The sequence below is a fragment of the Chenopodium quinoa genome, unplaced genomic scaffold (assembly GCF_001683475.1).
Source record: "Chenopodium quinoa cultivar QQ74 unplaced genomic scaffold, ASM168347v1, whole genome shotgun sequence".
Lineage (NCBI taxonomy): Eukaryota > Viridiplantae > Streptophyta > Magnoliopsida > Caryophyllales > Amaranthaceae > Chenopodium > Chenopodium quinoa.
Genome location: NW_018744633.1, coordinates 4,350,178 through 4,367,990, shown reverse-complemented (window position 1 = coordinate 4,367,990; position 17,813 = coordinate 4,350,178). Strand labels below are relative to the sequence as shown.

At 34.1% G+C, this 17,813-nt stretch overlaps 3 protein-coding genes across 3 annotated transcripts; all 3 read right to left on the bottom strand.

Annotated features, from left to right (window-relative positions):
* Positions 1 to 67: 67 nt before the first annotated feature.
* Positions 68 to 6,143, bottom strand: LOC110701158 (protein LUTEIN DEFICIENT 5, chloroplastic-like). The gene is made up of 16 exons (XM_021878746.1): positions 5,749 to 6,143; positions 5,443 to 5,605; positions 4,377 to 4,593; positions 4,196 to 4,267; positions 3,958 to 4,068; positions 3,618 to 3,809; positions 3,374 to 3,535; positions 3,191 to 3,286; positions 3,011 to 3,112; positions 2,670 to 2,702; positions 2,447 to 2,527; positions 2,286 to 2,368; positions 1,166 to 1,297; positions 997 to 1,057; positions 824 to 889; positions 68 to 584 (listed from the first exon to the last, which is right to left on the bottom strand). The coding sequence occupies exons 1-16, from the start codon at positions 5,882 to 5,884 to the stop codon at positions 441 to 443; spliced, it is 1,851 nt and encodes a 616-aa protein (XP_021734438.1). The 5' UTR covers positions 5,885 to 6,143; the 3' UTR covers positions 68 to 440.
* An 805-nt stretch (positions 6,144 to 6,948) lies between these two features.
* LOC110701156 lies at positions 6,949 to 13,740 on the bottom strand. Its single transcript, XM_021878744.1, has 19 exons — positions 13,349 to 13,740; positions 12,828 to 12,881; positions 12,683 to 12,701; positions 12,323 to 12,390; positions 10,727 to 10,736; positions 10,555 to 10,616; positions 10,328 to 10,427; positions 10,178 to 10,234; positions 9,937 to 10,052; positions 9,422 to 9,758; positions 9,223 to 9,329; positions 8,760 to 8,958; positions 8,493 to 8,659; positions 8,263 to 8,380; positions 8,057 to 8,128; positions 7,922 to 7,966; positions 7,702 to 7,814; positions 7,508 to 7,602; positions 6,949 to 7,169 (listed from the first exon to the last, which is right to left on the bottom strand). The coding sequence occupies exons 1-19, from the start codon at positions 13,534 to 13,536 to the stop codon at positions 7,126 to 7,128; spliced, it is 1,971 nt and encodes a 656-aa protein (XP_021734436.1). The 5' UTR covers positions 13,537 to 13,740; the 3' UTR covers positions 6,949 to 7,125.
* A 105-nt stretch (positions 13,741 to 13,845) lies between these two features.
* Positions 13,846 to 17,134, bottom strand: LOC110701157. The gene is made up of 4 exons (XM_021878745.1): positions 16,996 to 17,134; positions 16,283 to 16,403; positions 15,898 to 16,112; positions 13,846 to 14,398 (listed from the first exon to the last, which is right to left on the bottom strand). Exons 2-4 carry the CDS (start codon positions 16,370 to 16,372, stop codon positions 14,086 to 14,088), a joined length of 618 nt encoding a protein of 205 aa, XP_021734437.1. The 5' UTR covers positions 16,373 to 16,403; positions 16,996 to 17,134; the 3' UTR covers positions 13,846 to 14,085.
* Positions 17,135 to 17,813: the final 679 nt, after the last annotated feature.

Below are 17,813 nucleotides of genomic sequence, written 5' to 3'. Positions count from 1 at the left end.
GCACCACAAAATAGTACAGTTGCAGCAAAATTGCTCAGACATACAACGTGACAGTCAACAATTTACACACTGGAATTACAAGAAAAAAGTTTCCCATTTTATATATAGAATCATGTGTACATTTGCACAGACAAGATATACATACTAAAATTTCCTGAAATTTTCTATTGTAAATTCTCATATCTTCACAGAATGGAAAAAAGAAGGCCATAATTTACAGCATAATTGGCCAACAGTGCCAATAATGTGCTTTATATAAGGAGAGTGCTGTTCGCACCGTAAATCTAGTAACTAAAGTAGAATAAGAATGTAACTCGTATGATTCTTTTTTTGATGCTGATGCAGTTAAAAGTGAAGCTTCCCTTTCCCTTTTTATGGATAATTGTTCTAGTTCGGTTCCATCCCGAACAAGCAAAACATCATTTTCCAATTTGATATTTTCATATAGCAGCTTCAGTAATACTTGCAGGAGAAGCAGTCTCCACAACAGGGATTGTGGGTGGAGCAGGATATCTTGTTCTTTGCCTCACCCTCATCACAAGACCATTTGTTGTGTGGATGGTTGCGCCTGTGGTCATCTTCACCTGCAAACATATTGATAGATAAATTACTAGAATCAAGTATCCATTTATTTTTCACATCAAAGTGAATCTGGTTCTTCATCGTTTTTCACATCAACTGTTTAAGAGCAAACCCTTGTTTTCACATGAGGGTCCAATTAATGCATTTTGCACACAAGTCTCATGTAATTCAAAAGTTTTTACCAGGTAATAAAGTCCCATGTATCTAAATCTAAAGTGAAAAAATATAGCAAAAGTCTTACAGGAGGAGCATCAGGTGCCAGCTCAAAGTCAAATCGTCGAACAAGCATAGCTAATGCTACTATGTTCTGTGCAACAAACAGTGAATTACAAGTCAAAGTTCATCCAAGCCGAGAGAAATCGAGAATAAATTGAATTAAGGCTGCCTTGGAATTTGTAAGCAGATGTTTGTTACCTCGTAAGAAGCAAACATATCCCCTATACACTTTCGTGGACCTCCACCAAATGGCAAGTATCTTAAAACGAAAAATAAAAATGAAAATGGTGAATCACCAGCTTGAATGAGCACAAGCTTCAATGGCATAGCTACATACTTGAGGCCAGTTAAGTTACAGAGCAGATACCTGAAATTTTGGTTAGTCTCATTTGGTGCTGGTCCATCCAGTGGCCACCTTTCAGGATTGAATTTATCTGCATCCTCCCAAAGACTTGGGCTACGATGCAAGTTCCATACGGATATGAATATATCCTCATCTCTGCCAAGAATTTTTTTATAATTTTTTGAATAGAATCACCCAGGGAAGGTAGCTTACAAACTTAAAGAAATAAATGTGGACAAAATTCCAAAAGGATTCTATGCATTAAAGATATTAGATACAAATTACCTTTAACAAGTCAAAGTACAAAAGATGAACAAATGGAAATGTGGTACATATGCTTAGATCAGAAAACAGTTTATTTGATACTTCAGCAAGCTGCACATGAATGCATTTGCTTCTACTTCCAAGTGGGACTAATGAATAGTCAAGCGAGAACTCTCCTTTGTGATTCAGGAGAAATTTGTTCCATTTTTACTGATGAATTTATTTTGTATCAACTGCCAACATTAACATTCATCATTTACCTCTTACTAGTTTACAGAAAAATCCAGGAGGAAAAAAAAAGGTAATGTCATTAGTGCAGAAAACCTTCCTTTCCCTTTTAGTTGAACAAGGCATGGAGAGACAGTTTGATGCAACATACAGGAATCCAAGCACGACAGAATACGTTTACAATGGATTTCACTGATAATACTTCATCCATTTCATAATGGAATCAAATGCTTAGCACACAATTAAAGAAAATTGGGAGAGAAGGTGAGAGCCTGAGACGGACATATGGCCAAAACATCTCACCACCCCACACCTCCGATATTCCTGCCAAGCCGCTATTACCATCACCATCTTCCATGAAAACCCTCCTCCATCACCTCACTATGCCACCATCATCGATTGTACCATAACATCTCCACCGTCAACCTCTCATTAGTACCATGTGGTGTTAGGGAAGGGGGGGTGTTATTAGGAAGGGTTTGGGTTCAGTTAGATTTAGAGTGGATAATTATAAAAAATCAAGTTGGTTAAATACGGGTGAGCATGTAATTTTGTAGTTAAAAACTTTCCATGTAGTATGTTGCTAATATTGTGAATTGAAAAAAAGAAATGAAAGTGGAGCACTGAAACAAAATATAACGTTAAAACTTACTTTCTGATTGGGTATGGTCCAAGCATGTCCTCTTTCATAGAACGACGAATTAAGACAGGTGGTTGCGGGTAAAGCCTCAAAGACTGCAAAAGGAAATATACAACAAAATGTAAGGTCAAAGAGTTCAAGCACAAGTAAAAAGCAAAGAGAAGTACTCTTACTTCGCTTATCACACGACTTGTGTATTTCAGGTTCTTCAAGTCTTCAATTGATGGAAATCTATCTCCCAAAACTGTATCCACCTAAGCAAGGTGCAAGTTCAGATGACAATAAGTAGTTGCAACACTTCAACGGAATGTTCTCTCGTTCTCTCTTTCTCTCTTCCCCTCCCTCCCTCTAATGACCAAACATCACTAAACCCCCCTAAAGCACGATTCAGGATACCTCATTTTGAAGCTTTGACATTACTCCTGGGTCCTGCAGGGAGCAAATGAAGTATCGTCATATTCAGATATCTTGCAGATCATACACATCAAGCACCAAAAAAAGTGTACACAATAGCTAGTGGCAACTGGCAATGACATTCAGTTACAGAGTTGCTGCAGATATTAGTCATATTACATAGTTCACAAACTCCAAAATCATGTTTTACCTAATAAATTGGGACCACTGGCAGAAAATTATAAACAGAAGCATGTTTGCAACGGGGGGTGGGGTGAGTACCAGAAAAACAAACCAAATGAACTTCACATAGTGGTAAGTAAATTATGTGATAAACTGTAAACCTGAGACAGGAGATAAAAAGTCCATGTTAGTACTGCTGCTGATGTTTCATGACCAGCAATTAGGAGAGTCATCAAGTCATCACGAAGTTGCTTGCTGGAAACCTGCGTGGAGGTCAAGGTTGCCTTCAATTTATTGGTCTGGAGAAAAAAAAAATCCACAGTACGCAAATTATTTCATACATCATCTCCTGATGCCAAAAGAAAATGAAGAATACTAGGATCTTGTTCGTTCATATATTCCTCGTGGAATTGCAGCTCCTCTTCATCTACCAACCTCTGCATATACATTTATATGAAAAAAATTGATTAGCAATCATTACCGAGCAACATAAAGTATAGCTACAAAAGGCATCCAGCATTCACCTTGCAGATTGCTATCAGATCATCTAGTGTACTGTTTATCAACTTGAGTGCTGCATTCACCTTTTTCAGTCTAGGGGACACGTCCTTCCATATAGGAATTTCCCAGACAGGGATTGGTGCAGTACTTCTGTTCTCTGCCTCTCTCAAAACAACATAAACAGCCTGGTCTAGAGAATAATATGAGGCTATATAACATCAAGTGAAAAGATCATGGCTAAGCAGATTGAGATGGAGCTCAACCTACCTCAACAATCCCTGTATCGTTGGTCAAGGAATCAAAATCATAATTAAAAACTGCTTTTCCAATAATATCCAGTGTTAAACGCGAAAAAAGTGATTCCATTTCCACTGCTTCCCCAGCTAATGCGGCAGTGTCTAGCTTCTTGCAAAGTCTATCTGTAGCTTGGCTAAAGAGGTTTATCATAGCTGTCACAAACTGAAAAGGAATAGGATTGTCAAGCCTGATAAGCCATCATATCAATTCAAGAATAATAAGTTAACATCAAGTTGGAGAGAATATCACTATTAAATCAATGGGGAAAGAGATAAATTGAGGTTCTGAAAAATATTTGCAGTAATTCCACCTTCAGATGTAATGAAGGAACTATAGCACGTCTCCGGACACGCCATATCTCACCATCAGCAGGGATGAGTCCCTTTCCCATCACAAAATCTAAAATTTCCGCCAAGATACCCTGATCAAGGAAATGCAAATTAACTCAATGAATTATATCTAAATAACACTCTTCAAAGCATCTCACATTCTCACCTATAGTAATGGATAATTGAAAGCAGGATATACAATAATTTCAAACTTCATACCTTAGAGTAAGCCTTAGAGTTGTCCTTTAAGATATGCTTAACAATTGAAGGATCAGAAACGATAAGAAATGCCTGCAATAACAGCAAGTTCATAAAGCAGACACTGTACACAGATACATTACATACATGTCATTCATATAATCTAACAAGGAATTCAAATTGCAAAGGAATGAAAACCAACCTTTGGCCCAAATTTCAGCCTAAATATTCCACCATAAGTGATGTATAGCTCATACAATGGCAAGAAAAAGGCCTCACTACGAATAGCTGCTATTTCACCTTTTGCCTCAGGAATCTGAGAAAACTTTTCATAATCTTCAAAAGGTTTGAATACCAAATCCAGAATAGGTGTAAGAATTCCCAACTTTGACAGATTGTTCTTCAATCTCATAGGAAAGCTGAAGACAATGGATAAAGACAAAGCAAAGCAAGTCATGAGGTTAACATCACATCCTAGAATGATTTACTTGCAGCAACACTGGCACCAGGAAGTTAAATGGAAATGGCCCCATAATCCCATTTGATGCAATTATCAAAGGTGTTCATTAAGATGAAATAAATTACATGATTGTTTTACATATATGAAGTTGGCATCAAGAAGGATTGAATTTCTTGTTCGACGGAAGCAAATCCAGAGGGTCAGAACATAAGAATTATCACCAGAGATTAACATACATAACAAGTTTATCATCAAGATTGTTTAGTAGGACTTTCCGTTTCCAGTAAACATAAATCCTATGTCTTACAGACCATAACTAAATACAAGTGAATGCATTGTCTAGCTAGAAGAAATTGAAAATTCAACAACCTTCCCACTTCCAAGTGCCAATGTCATTCCTACTCCACTACACAATGAAGTAATGAACACCAACTTTAGTGATCAGCTCAAACCGCACAAAACATTGGATAAAAACATACAATACTTGATTATAACATCACCACTTTACCCACCATAAATTTTCTTTTTCTTCTTTTGTGATTCATTCTTTGCATCATATACAACAACCTTCAATATTCTGCTTGTTTTTCACCCACAACCACAATTCATCAATATCCCAGGGCATAAATCAACCAAAAATAACCAAATGCCCACCAATTATATTAACATGAAAAAAAAAATACTACAGTAGTAACTAAAATAAAGCCCTGCATGTTTTAAATGTATGAACAATTAAACAGAAAACCAACTACAAGTATATGAGAAGTATTTAACAGTAAAAATGAGTGGGTATTAAAGAATAATTAACCTAGATTGTTTAACAGTGAATTCCCCAGAAGCAATCCGAGCAGCCAATTCAGCACGCCTTTTCTCCTCAACAAGCTCATCAATGCTCTTCACTCTATCATCAATCGGGTCGGGTCTTGACCCATTTGAGGAAGAACAAGTAATAGAGCTCCATTTACACCCACCTGCAACAATTTTGAGCAAGAATATGAAAAACCCACCAAAAAGATACAATTTTTAAGACAAAACAATGAGAATTAAGGTACATTGAACTAAAAAAATGCCAATTATGGGAACAAAGAAGAGTAAGAAAAAAAGAGTGAAATACCAGAAATTGATCTAGAAGAGTAAGAAGGAAATGGGGTAGTGAAATTGAGAGAATTTAGGGGAAGAAGTTTGAGTTGAAGATTAAGGGGATGAGATGAGAGAGAAAGGGGACGCAGAGCTGATACGTGGGTAGCCATGGAGCTCTAAAACCCAGTTTGGATTAAAGAGCTGTTTTTAAAAATTCCAGATTTTTTATTTTTATGTTTTATTTGTGGTAATTTTTTACTTTAATTTTTTGATATTTTTGTTTTCACATTTTTCCTCGTCATCTATGGGCTATGGAAGAAGAGGTGTACGTCGATACGTCGTGTCATGGTGGTACGGAATGTCGATCAATATTGCACGTGTTTTTTTTTTCCCCTTAAACTTCACATATACTCCTTCCGGTCATTTTTATATCAGGAGAAAATCAACAAAATCATAATACATAAGTGGTAAATGTATGAGATGTTATGAATCTTATGTTCGTTTTTGTTTAAATTAATTATTTATAATATGATCTAAACTTAAAAAGATAAAATAAGAATTTAAGCAAATAAAAAGAAAAAGGGAATATTGAGAGGTTTGAGGAATTTGGAGTAGCCTCATATAGATTAGCTACAGCCCTTGGTGAGCGAAAAGAGTTATTGATAAAGACTTGTTTAGGTTAGAAGGGATGCCTCAAATTGTTAGCTTAATGAGTAATGATCAAGGAAGGATAATCAGGTAACTAAGGTTCGTTTGGCATCGCTGCGGTTTTCTGTTTTTTGTTTTCGAAAATCATATAATATATGTAATATAATGAATTAAAAAGTTAGTCAAATTTATGTTTCGTGTTTTGGTTTTTTGTTTTCAAAAAATCTAAAAATTGAAAACAAAAAACGATGTCAAACAAGCCCTTATAACTGGTTTTAAAGATCACATATAACTTTTTGTTCAAGGTTAAGAGATAAATCTTTTGTAAGGCTTCAAAAAAGACACTTAGAGGATGCAATTTATCTTTAGGGCTTACAGTAGATAAATTCTCATTTTAACATTACAAGCCCCTCTCACATGTGACAATTAATTAATATTTAATTGTCTAGCTGTGAAGTCATAAAAGAAATATAATAATAAGCAAACTCTGGCTAACTGTGCAAATTATAAAATCATAAGTTAGCTAATTCAAAGAAGATTTGAGAAATACTTAATAAGTTATGTGAAGTTTCAAGTTTCATCCATAAACTAGAAGTATATTCCCTGTTTTTAATAAGAGAAAACTCACATAAATGTGGGTCAAATTCTTAACACATAACACAAGATAATAATTTTAAGATAAAAAGATGATCAAATTGTCTTGAAATAAACAAATTGACACTCTCAAGGGGTAATCTGGTGATATTGAGTTGAGCATCAATCATCATACATTTCCTTGCTGATTTCCTTGCTGTCCTCTGGCATTATCTGCCAATGTCAAATCAAACAATCTTATAAATATGTTTGTAGAACAGGATATTACTTTTACTCTTTCCGCCCCTAAGTAATAGACATGAACACACGATTGTCACCAAGTAACACGCCAATTTTTTTAGTAGTAACTTCAATTTAAAACTTCATATAATACTCTTAAATGATGCCTTTAACTAAAATTTCTACAAAGAAATAACATCAAGAAAGTGGAGATCGATGTAAATAATAATAAGTAATGTATTTGCAAAATATAACCAATAGTTATTATGGCCAATACTTGTGAGATGGAGTAAACAGATGAACTGTACATTAGGAAAAGTTGAGATGTTTACCATATCTTATTACTTCTTGAAGATTCCGGATATGGGGGTCAATGGCCAAGCCCATATGTGCATATTCAGGACCATAAAGTGCATTTCCTATAGGCCTAACGACAAGAAAATACATACATAATGTTTAAATTCATATATATTTTTTCAGCAAGTTTCAGTTTTGTTTGTGTAAGCTATGAGTATAAGTGGCAAACCTAGGATCACGAATAAGAATAGCAGCTGGAGAATCAGTATTGTTTGGTGCTGTATTCCCATTCTGGTAACTTGCCCGTCTCATATCAAAATCATCTTCCCAAGGTGCTTTCCTCTGCAGATAATGGCAAATAACATGTTACCAACTAAAGCGAGTCCTACTTAAACACTTATATGGGTATGAACACTTGACAGTTCATTTAGGACCAATTATAAACTAACCTTATAAGCAGAAGAAGTTGATCTTTCCACCCCAAGAAATACTTGCTGAAATTGGATTTTCAGTCCTAGTTTAGTTTAATTGTTTTAAGCAAGAACTGCACAAACATTTATAATCATTAAGCATGTAGAACTAACCGGAGAACTGTTGGCAAATGGCCCTTGTAAGTCCAGAGAAAGATTTGGGCCATCGATTAGACTTCCCATCAACTGATCACGGAAAAACAAAAGGCAATTTTAAATTTTATTAGAACCAGCATTAACAGTCCACTTGTATCATGCTATATGTATAAATGCTAATGCCAAATAGATTAGTTAAAGATCATGGATCATGATATGTATACCTGGCGATTCATTTGCAGATGTGGTGGTCTTGGGATGAAGGCTGGTGATCTTGAGTCTGAGTACATGCTATCCACCCTATCAAATGAACTAAACAAGCCCTGATAGCTGGTTCGTTGACTGTCAAATAGCGTGACAAAGTAATATCAAATCAGACCATATTAAGCTCAATATATATTTTTATAATCATAATTAACCCTCCGGAGTAGTAATTATGGATTGTATAATGTACAGTGCATTTTGTCCAACGGGGGTTGGATTTTGCTGCAGAACAATTTGATTAGACCACTGTGGATTTCGCAGAAAGAGAGTTGGATTATGCTGCAGATTAATTTGATTAGACCACTGCGGAGTACTGAAAGGCGACATGTTGCTGCTGTTTCCTAGTGGCCTTTGCTGCTGTATAACCATGATCATATTGATTTGTAAGACAATCAAGCAAGATGTTTAAATTTATAAATATAATTAGATCGGAGTATTAAAGTCAGAAAGTATTTACAGATATTTGATAGTAATGAGGGACTGGCATAGGAAGCTGCACTCGGTAATCAGGCACTTGGAAGCTTGCAGGGGAAGGCTGTAGCTGTAAATTTGGGGAAATCAAGCTTGAAAATGGGTAATTATTACCATTTGCAGTTCCAACTGTGCTGATCTCATTACATTCTGAAGAATGATTGGCTCCTGTTGTATTACCATTCCTGCAACAATAGGCATGCACAAACAAAACAAAATCATCTCAAATTCACTGATGAAACCATGATTATCAAAAGATATTAATTCAGGGTCTTTCTATTTAGCATTTCAAATTTGTAAAGTCCAATCTGCAGAAAGTTATTTTGCACAAATTGAAAGGGTGTAATAAAGTAGTACATGGCCAACATGGGTATAGCTATGTATATGTAGTTAAGCACATAACTTAATTATATTAATATATATAGTGCAAGGTCAAGAAAACGTCTTACAGATAGGAATAAGTGTTAAGGAGACCATCTTGGAATAAATTGAACTGATTTTGTTGCAAGGGTGAGGAATTGTGGTTCTGATCTGGTGGTTGGGAGAATACCACTCCCTATTAGAATATGCTTATCAGTTAATGTAAGAGCTATGTGTATGTACATGATTACATGGATTTATATGTTACAAAAATAAAGCTTTAAGTACCCCAAAAGGAGATGCGGTTTCTTCAGCAACATCTGCGGCATTTAAAAGGCTGGTAAAAGATGTTCCAGCATGCTGAGGATTAGTACTAGCCACTTCTGGCAGTAGATTAGGCCTAGCCGCTTCTGGCAGTAGATTAGGACTAGCCACTTCTGACGGTAGATTAGGACTAGCCACTTCTGGCGGTAGATTAGGACTAGCCACTTCTGGCGGTAGATTAGGACTAGCCACTTCTGGCGGTAGATTAGCACTAGCCACTTCTGGCGGTAGATTAGGACTAGCCACTTCTGGCGGCAGATTTTTTGATGGACTGCTCTGCCTCATCAATGTATCTTGAATGCTGCCATACATGAACATTATGAATCTTGTTAGATCATATAAGCAATAGAGTTGATTTGTTAAGCAAGAAGATCATCAACAAATCCTACTTTTAACCAAGATATGAATTACACTCATTTAAGCAAGAAGAAGATACAATAATTCATAAATACACTATGGCAAAGCAGGGAAAAACACACCCTTCTGCAATTGGTGATTGGTGTTGGTTCTCATTAGAGTTCTCATTCACTTGGTGCTCGGGCTCGGCTTGCTGAACTATGTCCACAGGTTTTGGTAAAGAAGTTTCTGCTGCATTCTTATAAATGTACACAAATATACAGGATAGAGTACAACATAGTCAAAATAAATCCATACGAACCTTAAAAAATTATAGTTTGGTGATGAAATCGGATTTAGTAAACATATTTAAATTATTTATACCATGGCATCAGGCATTTCTTGAGATGCATCTTCATTCTCTTCAGCTGTTAGCTCTTGCTGCTTGACCACAACACAGGTTTGATCACCAAGATTGTTAGTAATAAATCACATGTATATAGCTAAACAAAGAACGAAATATATTATTTATACCTTTCTTTCTTGGACGCGGGCAAGTGTCTCCTCAAGGAGTTCTTCAGAAAGGTTTGCTTCTTCAATGGTCATTATCACTGTATGCAAGGGTTCGTATCTCCTATAAGCCAAAAATTAAATTTTAGTCCTCATTTTAGCTTGCTTATGCCGAACATGATTATATATATATAGTATCTATATATAGTATCTAGTATAAATGAAATGAGAATAAAAGTTGAAAGGGTAACCTCGTTTCAATTAAAGCACCCTGAATCTCTTTTTCCACCTGAGAAAGTTCTACCTGGATAGCCTACAAATTAGCATGTATGTGTATCATTAATACTTGTATATAATACTTCCATATGAAGTAACAATCTATAGAAAGATAAAAATGTCACTGTACTGAGTGTTAAGTCTTACCGAAATGGTACTGGATTTTTCAGATGCAGCAGCAGAAAGCCAATAAAAAACACAACAAACACAAATTCATTAGCCTTGGATAAGAGATGAAGAAAATAAAGAAAAAATTATTTTGTCAAAATGGCTGGAAAAATATTTAAACATTTGCTTATCATGCTGCAAATACATACCTGGTTATCCTAGTGCAAAAATGCATGCATGGCATTATTATAATTATTATTATTTATAATTGATGATTTGGTCAATTATTGAACTTACTATATCATAGGTTAAATGTCCATAATTAATATTGATAATTTTGATATCACACATAAAATTATTGTAGAGAATATTCGTTTCACAATAATGTACGAAAGGGGGTGTATACAAATAATACAATATGTGTGTCACTCATATACACGCGTCTTCATTGGATAGGATAAGCTATAAAGCATAAGTATTATTAATGGCAATATATCATTGCCCTTGATATATTTCCATTTAAACATCCTTTCCTCCAATAATTAATTACTCAATTTTGACATTTACTTTTCAATTCATGGAAAATACCAGCTAACAAAATTGAAATGAAATTCCGTCTATATCAATGTAATTTATGGCACTTTTTATGCCAAAAAATGTAAATAATAATGAACATAATGTTAATAATAATGAAAAAAATGCTACTTCCTCCGTATTTTTAATATTGCACCACTTGCCTTTTAAGGAAATTCACAAATATTGCACCAAATACATATTAGGAAAAGAAATATCTATGTTCACACTGCAAATACTTTATATGCCCTTACTTTTCAACATTTGATTTTTTTGTTGTTTCCGTTTACAATCACATGAGCAATTTTGAATTTTTACTCTACTCTCCAACCCTTTTTTCCACTACCAAAAAAATTTTAGCCCAACCCTTATAGTGCAATAATAAAAGTACAAAGGAAGTATAAAGATGTGAAAATAAAACATTTGCATACAATAGTCAATACATGGCATCTAACAATTACCATTTTATTTCTCTTATGATCTAACACAACACACATGAAATAGAGAACAAAGATTTAATCTAGATTAAATCAAAATTCTTTATGTTTTTGCCTTATAAGGCCCTGTTCACCTCACCTGAAAAAACTAAATATTCAGTAAAAGTAATTTTAAAAATAAGTAAGTTCAATTCAGCAAAATTAAGTTCAGTTCAGTAAAAATAAGTTCGGTTCAGTAAAAATTAGTAACTTTAAAGAAGAAATATAACAGGGAATCAGTAAAAATAATTTCATTTCAGCTAAAATAATTTTAGTTCAATAAAAATAATTTCAGTTCTGTAAAAATAATGTAAGTTTGAGCAAAAATAATTTCAATTCAGTAAAAAAAAAATTCTGTTCAACAAGAATAAGGTGAAGTGAACGAGGTCTAAAAGGTCATAAGAGCGCAAAATTAAAACCACATATATCAGATTATAACTCACAGAAGAAGAGATATATACACACATACCAGGAAAGAAAATCGAAGAAGATTAATGTAGGTAAACCATGGAGTTTCTTATGTATCTTGGATTATTTTGTGAGTAATATATTGATGAAGATAAAAGAATATTAATGTAGCTTATACCTGTCATTTTGGATGTGCTCCTTTGTTTGTTCTTTTAGCTTGTCAAGTGTTTCAAGTAAAATCCACAACTGCAATACACACACACACAAAAAAAAAAAAAAAAAAATAATAATAAAAGTTATCATATAGGATTATAATATGTAAATTATTTTTAGAAGATCAGTATACTTCATATATAAAGTAATGCTTGTACATGTTTTCCAAAAAAAAAATAAAATATAATGCTTATACATATATGTCTGCATAGCAACTATGTCTCTATAGCAACTGCTAAACTCACTGTTCCTTTCCTTTTTAAAAATAAAAAACCAATGTTATTGAAGGATTAATGTCAAAATCTAACACAACAGAAGGCATTACCTCTGGATCTGGTATCTGGCTGCAAGTATCAAAATAAGATATGGTTAATTTTTGCAACACATAAAAATTAGACCAAGTAATAAATACTTGCTACTATTTTTTTTTTTTTTGGATTTGTACCAAAACAATGATAAGGAACCCTTACAAGCCTCGGATATCTTCTGGCAATGCAGCAAAATGCCTTATAATATCTTCAACCCTGAATACATAAGGAGGTTAAGTTAAACAGTGAGTATATATTCGTTTATATGAAGTCCTTTGTATATATTTCAAACAGTAAACACTAAATTTCTTTATCTAAAGTCAAACTTCGCTAATTTTGACCAAAAAAAAATTTGTCATGTCAATATTGAATCCGTCTTAATGTTTAATCAATAAATTTCAGTGCAAATTAAAAAATAAAAACCTCAAATTAAATCAATAATTCTCCAAAAAAAAAAACCCCTCAAATTATCTATACTTTTGTCGTATCTATTGATGCTGCATAAGCATATTAAAATGAAAACGGTTAGATGTATTGCATCTTAGATTCTTAGAGACTGTTAAAAAACAACAAATGGGAAATCTGTTAGAGGGATTTTATATACTACATGGTATAAAACAAGAATTTTCCTGTCAAAAATTAAAAAAAAGGACAGAAATTAATCGTAAGCAGGCAAAGAATACCTTCTGTTGCCACCACAAAAGAAGCTGAGGCGACCAGCAGGTGAGAAGGCTATAACAACAGAATCAACATCACACATCATATGTAATTCTAAGGCTTTCTTCATAAGTCCATTTCGTCGCTTCGCGAAAGATATTTGCCTGCTAGACTCTTTCTCGATGAGCTTCAACTGTTCTATATCTTTAACCATGATTATAAAAGAGATTAGTAATTCAATATAGGGAAAATATAGGCAATTTAGACAAGGAAGTTCACTGCATTGTCTGCAATATATAGGCAAGAGAGAAGTTCTGAATTCTTTGCAAGTATCTTGGAATTACTCCTGTATCCAATTTGATTTCATTGCAATAAAGTGATGACAAATAAAAACAAATATTTTTCATGATTTTTATTTTTTTGGGTCAATCTTATTGGTTGTTAACTAAATCCAACAGATATAGATTTTGTCCATATCTTAGATGGTATAACATAAAACTTTTTGTTATAGAAGCAGAAAGGATTCTGTTTTGACCAGATTTGTCTAGTTTTGCAATGAAATTAATAGACAAGAAACTTTTTCACACCAATATAATTTTCTCTTCTTGTGAAAGAGCAATACAAAGTCGCGTAAACCTATATACAAGAAAAACCAATGATGTGTCCACAATCTAGCAACAATATATTTATTTCATGATTTTGCCAAATCAAGTTCTTCTAAAAGGATTGTAACCAAAGAGTTTCATTCACATATAATACGCCACTATGCGACGTTGGTATGCTTCAAGGCCTCTGGACCAATAGGGTTGATGTCAAGATTAATAACTTGGGCACTCCCCCCCTTTTGAGAATCTTCAACCTCCTCAAAGTAATCACTTCGAGCATTGTTAGCCAGCATGAGGCATATCAACCAAAAGAGGCATGAGTCAAGGGACACAAAGGCACCACCACCAAGGACCCCGGTCTTAGCAGTAGGACAGGCATAGTCAGGGTTGTGATGTACAGTACGGCTTAAATGGAATTGCTCAGTAATTGTTGGCCACAGGAGCAATGCAGCAGCTAACCCAGCAGTTACCCTATTTAAAAGCCAAATAAAAAAAAAATAGAAAAAAAAATTTAAAACCAATCCATGTTATCTCTAAAACTGCCATGAATCAACATTTGCCGTTCAGATGACAGACTATTGTGGCATTAAAAACACATAATCACTGTTAAAATTGTTAGCCTAATCAAAATTTCTAAAACAGCAGTGAAAATAGTACTCACTATCAGCAGGTTGAAACATAAACAATATTCGTATATTCTACACATGAGTACACAACTGAAACTCCACTAAGCACAATTATGTAAAGCTAAAACTATGTTTGGATAAAAAGATATGAAAGAAAGTGAAGGATACATTTTCCCATATTAAGATAAGACTACGGGAAAGTAAAGAGAGTAGAGCTAGAAGAAGCTTACTCTTTCCCTCCCTTAACCTTCCTATCTCTTCCGCCATTTTTCATCCCCTCCCTTTCCTTCCTCAAATATACTGACCAAATAATGTGTAAATGTGAAATGCAAATTCCAGACAGATAAAGTATAAATTAGCTCAAACAGAGGGGGGGGGGGGTGAGATTAAAAAAAAAACCTCACAATAGCTATGATCCTGCAGTGTACATAGACTGAGGAATGACTGTATACTTAGCAATAAATATATTAGATTCAGACCTTCACAGATCCCCATGAAAGTACTTGAGAATAATTTAATTAAAAAGAATTGAAGTAATGAGCCAGAAGACAGACTTGTGAGGCCAAAACATGATGAAATAGCTTCATCCTCAACTGAGGCACTTGACAGATGGATAATTATTTAATTTTAGCAACAGTCAAAGAAAATACAAAACAACGCTTGCCAAGAGCTTGTATAGGCAAGTTAGTGAGATGAAACTGCATAAAAGGAATAGGGACTATAGGGTAAGTCAAGGCAACTAATTTTGCTCTCCTCACCTCTGCCGGAAGAGGCAAAGGCTCTCATGAAAGTTACCAGTATAGAAAAAAAGAAAGAAAAAAAGAAATAAAAAATCTTGTTTGAGGCTCTCATGGAAAGCTCTCAACTTCTGAATTTGTCCATGTCAGATTAGTTTAATTGTGGCAGATTACATGTGTTAAAACCACTTGATGTAACTGTTGTGTCTTCTTGGAAAAGTAGAAAGACCTCTAGTTTTAAAGGCCCATGAAAATGGCATACTAATTTTCTCCTTCATGGAGAAAATATATTCTTCTAAATAAGACACTAAAATTGCTATCTAAGTATCTAACCATCTTGCTTAATAAATCAGCAGAGAAATTCAATAATAAACCAAATTACATTCAACAGAAACATGCTTGCTTCTGAGCTGAAACGCCAATCAACAATTCATAAAATTTAATTTCACGCAGGAGAAGGCATTATATATTGACATCAAATAAGGAATTTACTATATTCTGTACGGTAAAATTACCAAAACTCCAAAAACCATGACCCTCGTAAAGTCATAAGCACAAAAATAAAACTAGTGGTCATGATGAAACAAAGCAAGAGAGGAAAACATACCAAGCGATGTTAAAAAAGACGAACATGGTTTTGCTACGGAAGAGGGCGCCAGATGGAATAGCCCTCTTATTATATGGGTAAAATATCGACATGTGCCCAATAACAGTAGATACTATCAGTGCAGCAAATGATATATAACCGAGAACAACTGTTGGATCAGAGGGATACTTGCAGATAACCACACCCTTCCCAGGAATTGGTGTTCCTGCTGCAGGCTGCACAAAAAGCAAAAAAAAATATAGACTCGTACTAAAATTTAAAAGCACTCGATTGTAAAGTTAAACCAAAAAAACCCAGAGGGTTAACAGCAAATGATTCAAAACAAAATAAAATCAGCTAACTGCAATGTCAGTGATGAGTAATACTCCGTAAAAAACCGACATACCTTCTTGTTTTCAGCAATAACACCGCATATGAAGGAGAAGGCACCAAAAAAGGAAGTAATGAGAGCCATCTGTTTCATGGTAAACGCCATCTTTGCAACCAAAGATACCCCTCACCTTAACCTGCGGAAGAACATTTTTAAAAGGTGATTCTAGATCACCGCAATTCAATCATCGAAGCGCAAGCTATTCAGTCATCGAATCGCTAGCTAAATTGAATGTCTAAACTCCAGTAGGTAACCGCAATTCAATCATCGAATCGCGAGCTATTCAGTCAAATCAAATCAATTATAGACCATAATTGAAATCAGTAACGGAGGTGATCTATAGGTAATTCAAAGAATCGCAACGAAATAAAAGCTAATCCCAAAACTACAAAAATTTTAACACAAAATTAGAAATGAGTACATTTATCAGCAAATGGTCAACCGATTTCTATTTAGCCCTAAAATTATATCATAATTTCAAAACAAAACATAGGAAATTCAAAAAATTCCGACACTCATCAATTCATCTACAATAAATGCAAAATTCCAATCAAATTGTCGATTACATTTCTAAATTGGAACACGATAGTAAGAAACCCTAACAAGAGACATTAATCAATATATAAATCAAACACAAAATTGAATAATTCACCAGAAATATTACAATCAAACGACAATTTAAGCAAGAAAAATTGAATCGAAACGAATGAAATTCACAATCACATTACCTGTACTGAAGATGAAACTAGGATTACGATGAATTTTGGGATCAAATTTTGCGATAAGGTGATATAAATAGAGGAGAGAGAGAGATGGAAACAGCGCCAATATCGTAACTGTAAGTGGGTCCATTTCTTTGAATATACGAAGTATATTAACTAATTCAAGTAATAATCATATGCTTATTTTGTTTCTATATACGGAATATTATCCTATTATATGATCAAGATTTTCTTATTACAATCCACCCGTTGACTATTTTTATACTTCCAAATCATCTTTTTAATAAGAAAATACTAAGTGGAAAAAATAAAGAAATTAACCATAAATTTAAAATGCATAAGGTGGATAAAGCTGGCACAATTACAAGATTCACAACCCTAGTTAATGTTGTTAAGAGAGTAATCCAAGTTCATGGAATCATGGTTTTGCGTAATTTAGTGGAACACGTAATTCCTTTCCTTGTAAAATGTGAACCGCTTTTCTTTTAAATAATACACAAGGATCACTAATTAGAGTAATTACCATTTCGATAAATGATAATAGCTTACTGGTCAAATGAACAAATTAAACTCATCACTTATTGTGGAAAACTTGAAATACACTCGAGAATTAGAGCACATGCATGCTAGCTAAATTATAGGGTTGGATCATTATATTAGCTTGTTACCAATTGGTAACTCTCATACTAATTCTAGACCTTTAACAAGAGTTGTTACTTGAATTGTGTTTTAAAAGTAGTGCAACTTACAACTATTATTTGCAAAGAAGGGTGATCTCATATAGTTGCACCAGTGCAATCTGGCCTTGATGACAACCCCTAGAG

Excerpts from the sequence above, each read along its gene's own strand:
- LOC110701158 (XM_021878746.1), bottom strand. The coding sequence starts at position 5,884 with ATGGCTACCCACGTATCAGCTCTGCGTCCCCTTTCTCTCTCATCTCAT. Across the intron at positions 2,528-2,669 it reads TGTCAAAGCTTCAAAATGAG|GTGGATACAGTTTTGGGAGA; the intron begins GTATCCTGAATC and ends CACCTTGCTTAG. Across the intron at positions 585-823 it reads TGGCACCTGATGCTCCTCCT|GTGAAGATGACCACAGGCGC; the intron begins GTAAGACTTTTG and ends ATATGTTTGCAG.
- LOC110701156 (XM_021878744.1), bottom strand. The coding sequence starts at position 13,536 with ATGGTTAAAGATATAGAACAGTTGAAGCTCATCGAGAAAGAGTCTAGC. Across the intron at positions 8,660-8,759 it reads CTCATTACTATCAAATATCT|CAGCAAAGGCCACTAGGAAA; the intron begins GTAAATACTTTC and ends ATGGTTATACAG. Across the intron at positions 8,381-8,492 it reads CCCGTTGGACAAAATGCACT|TCAACGAACCAGCTATCAGG; the intron begins GTACATTATACA and ends GCTATTTGACAG.
- LOC110701157 (XM_021878745.1), bottom strand. The coding sequence starts at position 16,372 with ATGGCGTTTACCATGAAACAGATGGCTCTCATTACTTCCTTTTTTGGT. Across the intron at positions 16,113-16,282 it reads TTATTGCTGAAAACAAGAAG|CCTGCAGCAGGAACACCAAT; the intron begins GTATGTCGGTTT and ends CTTTTTGTGCAG. Across the intron at positions 14,399-15,897 it reads GTCTTTTTTAACATCGCTTG|GGTAACTGCTGGGTTAGCTG; the intron begins GTATGTTTTCCT and ends GCTTTTAAATAG.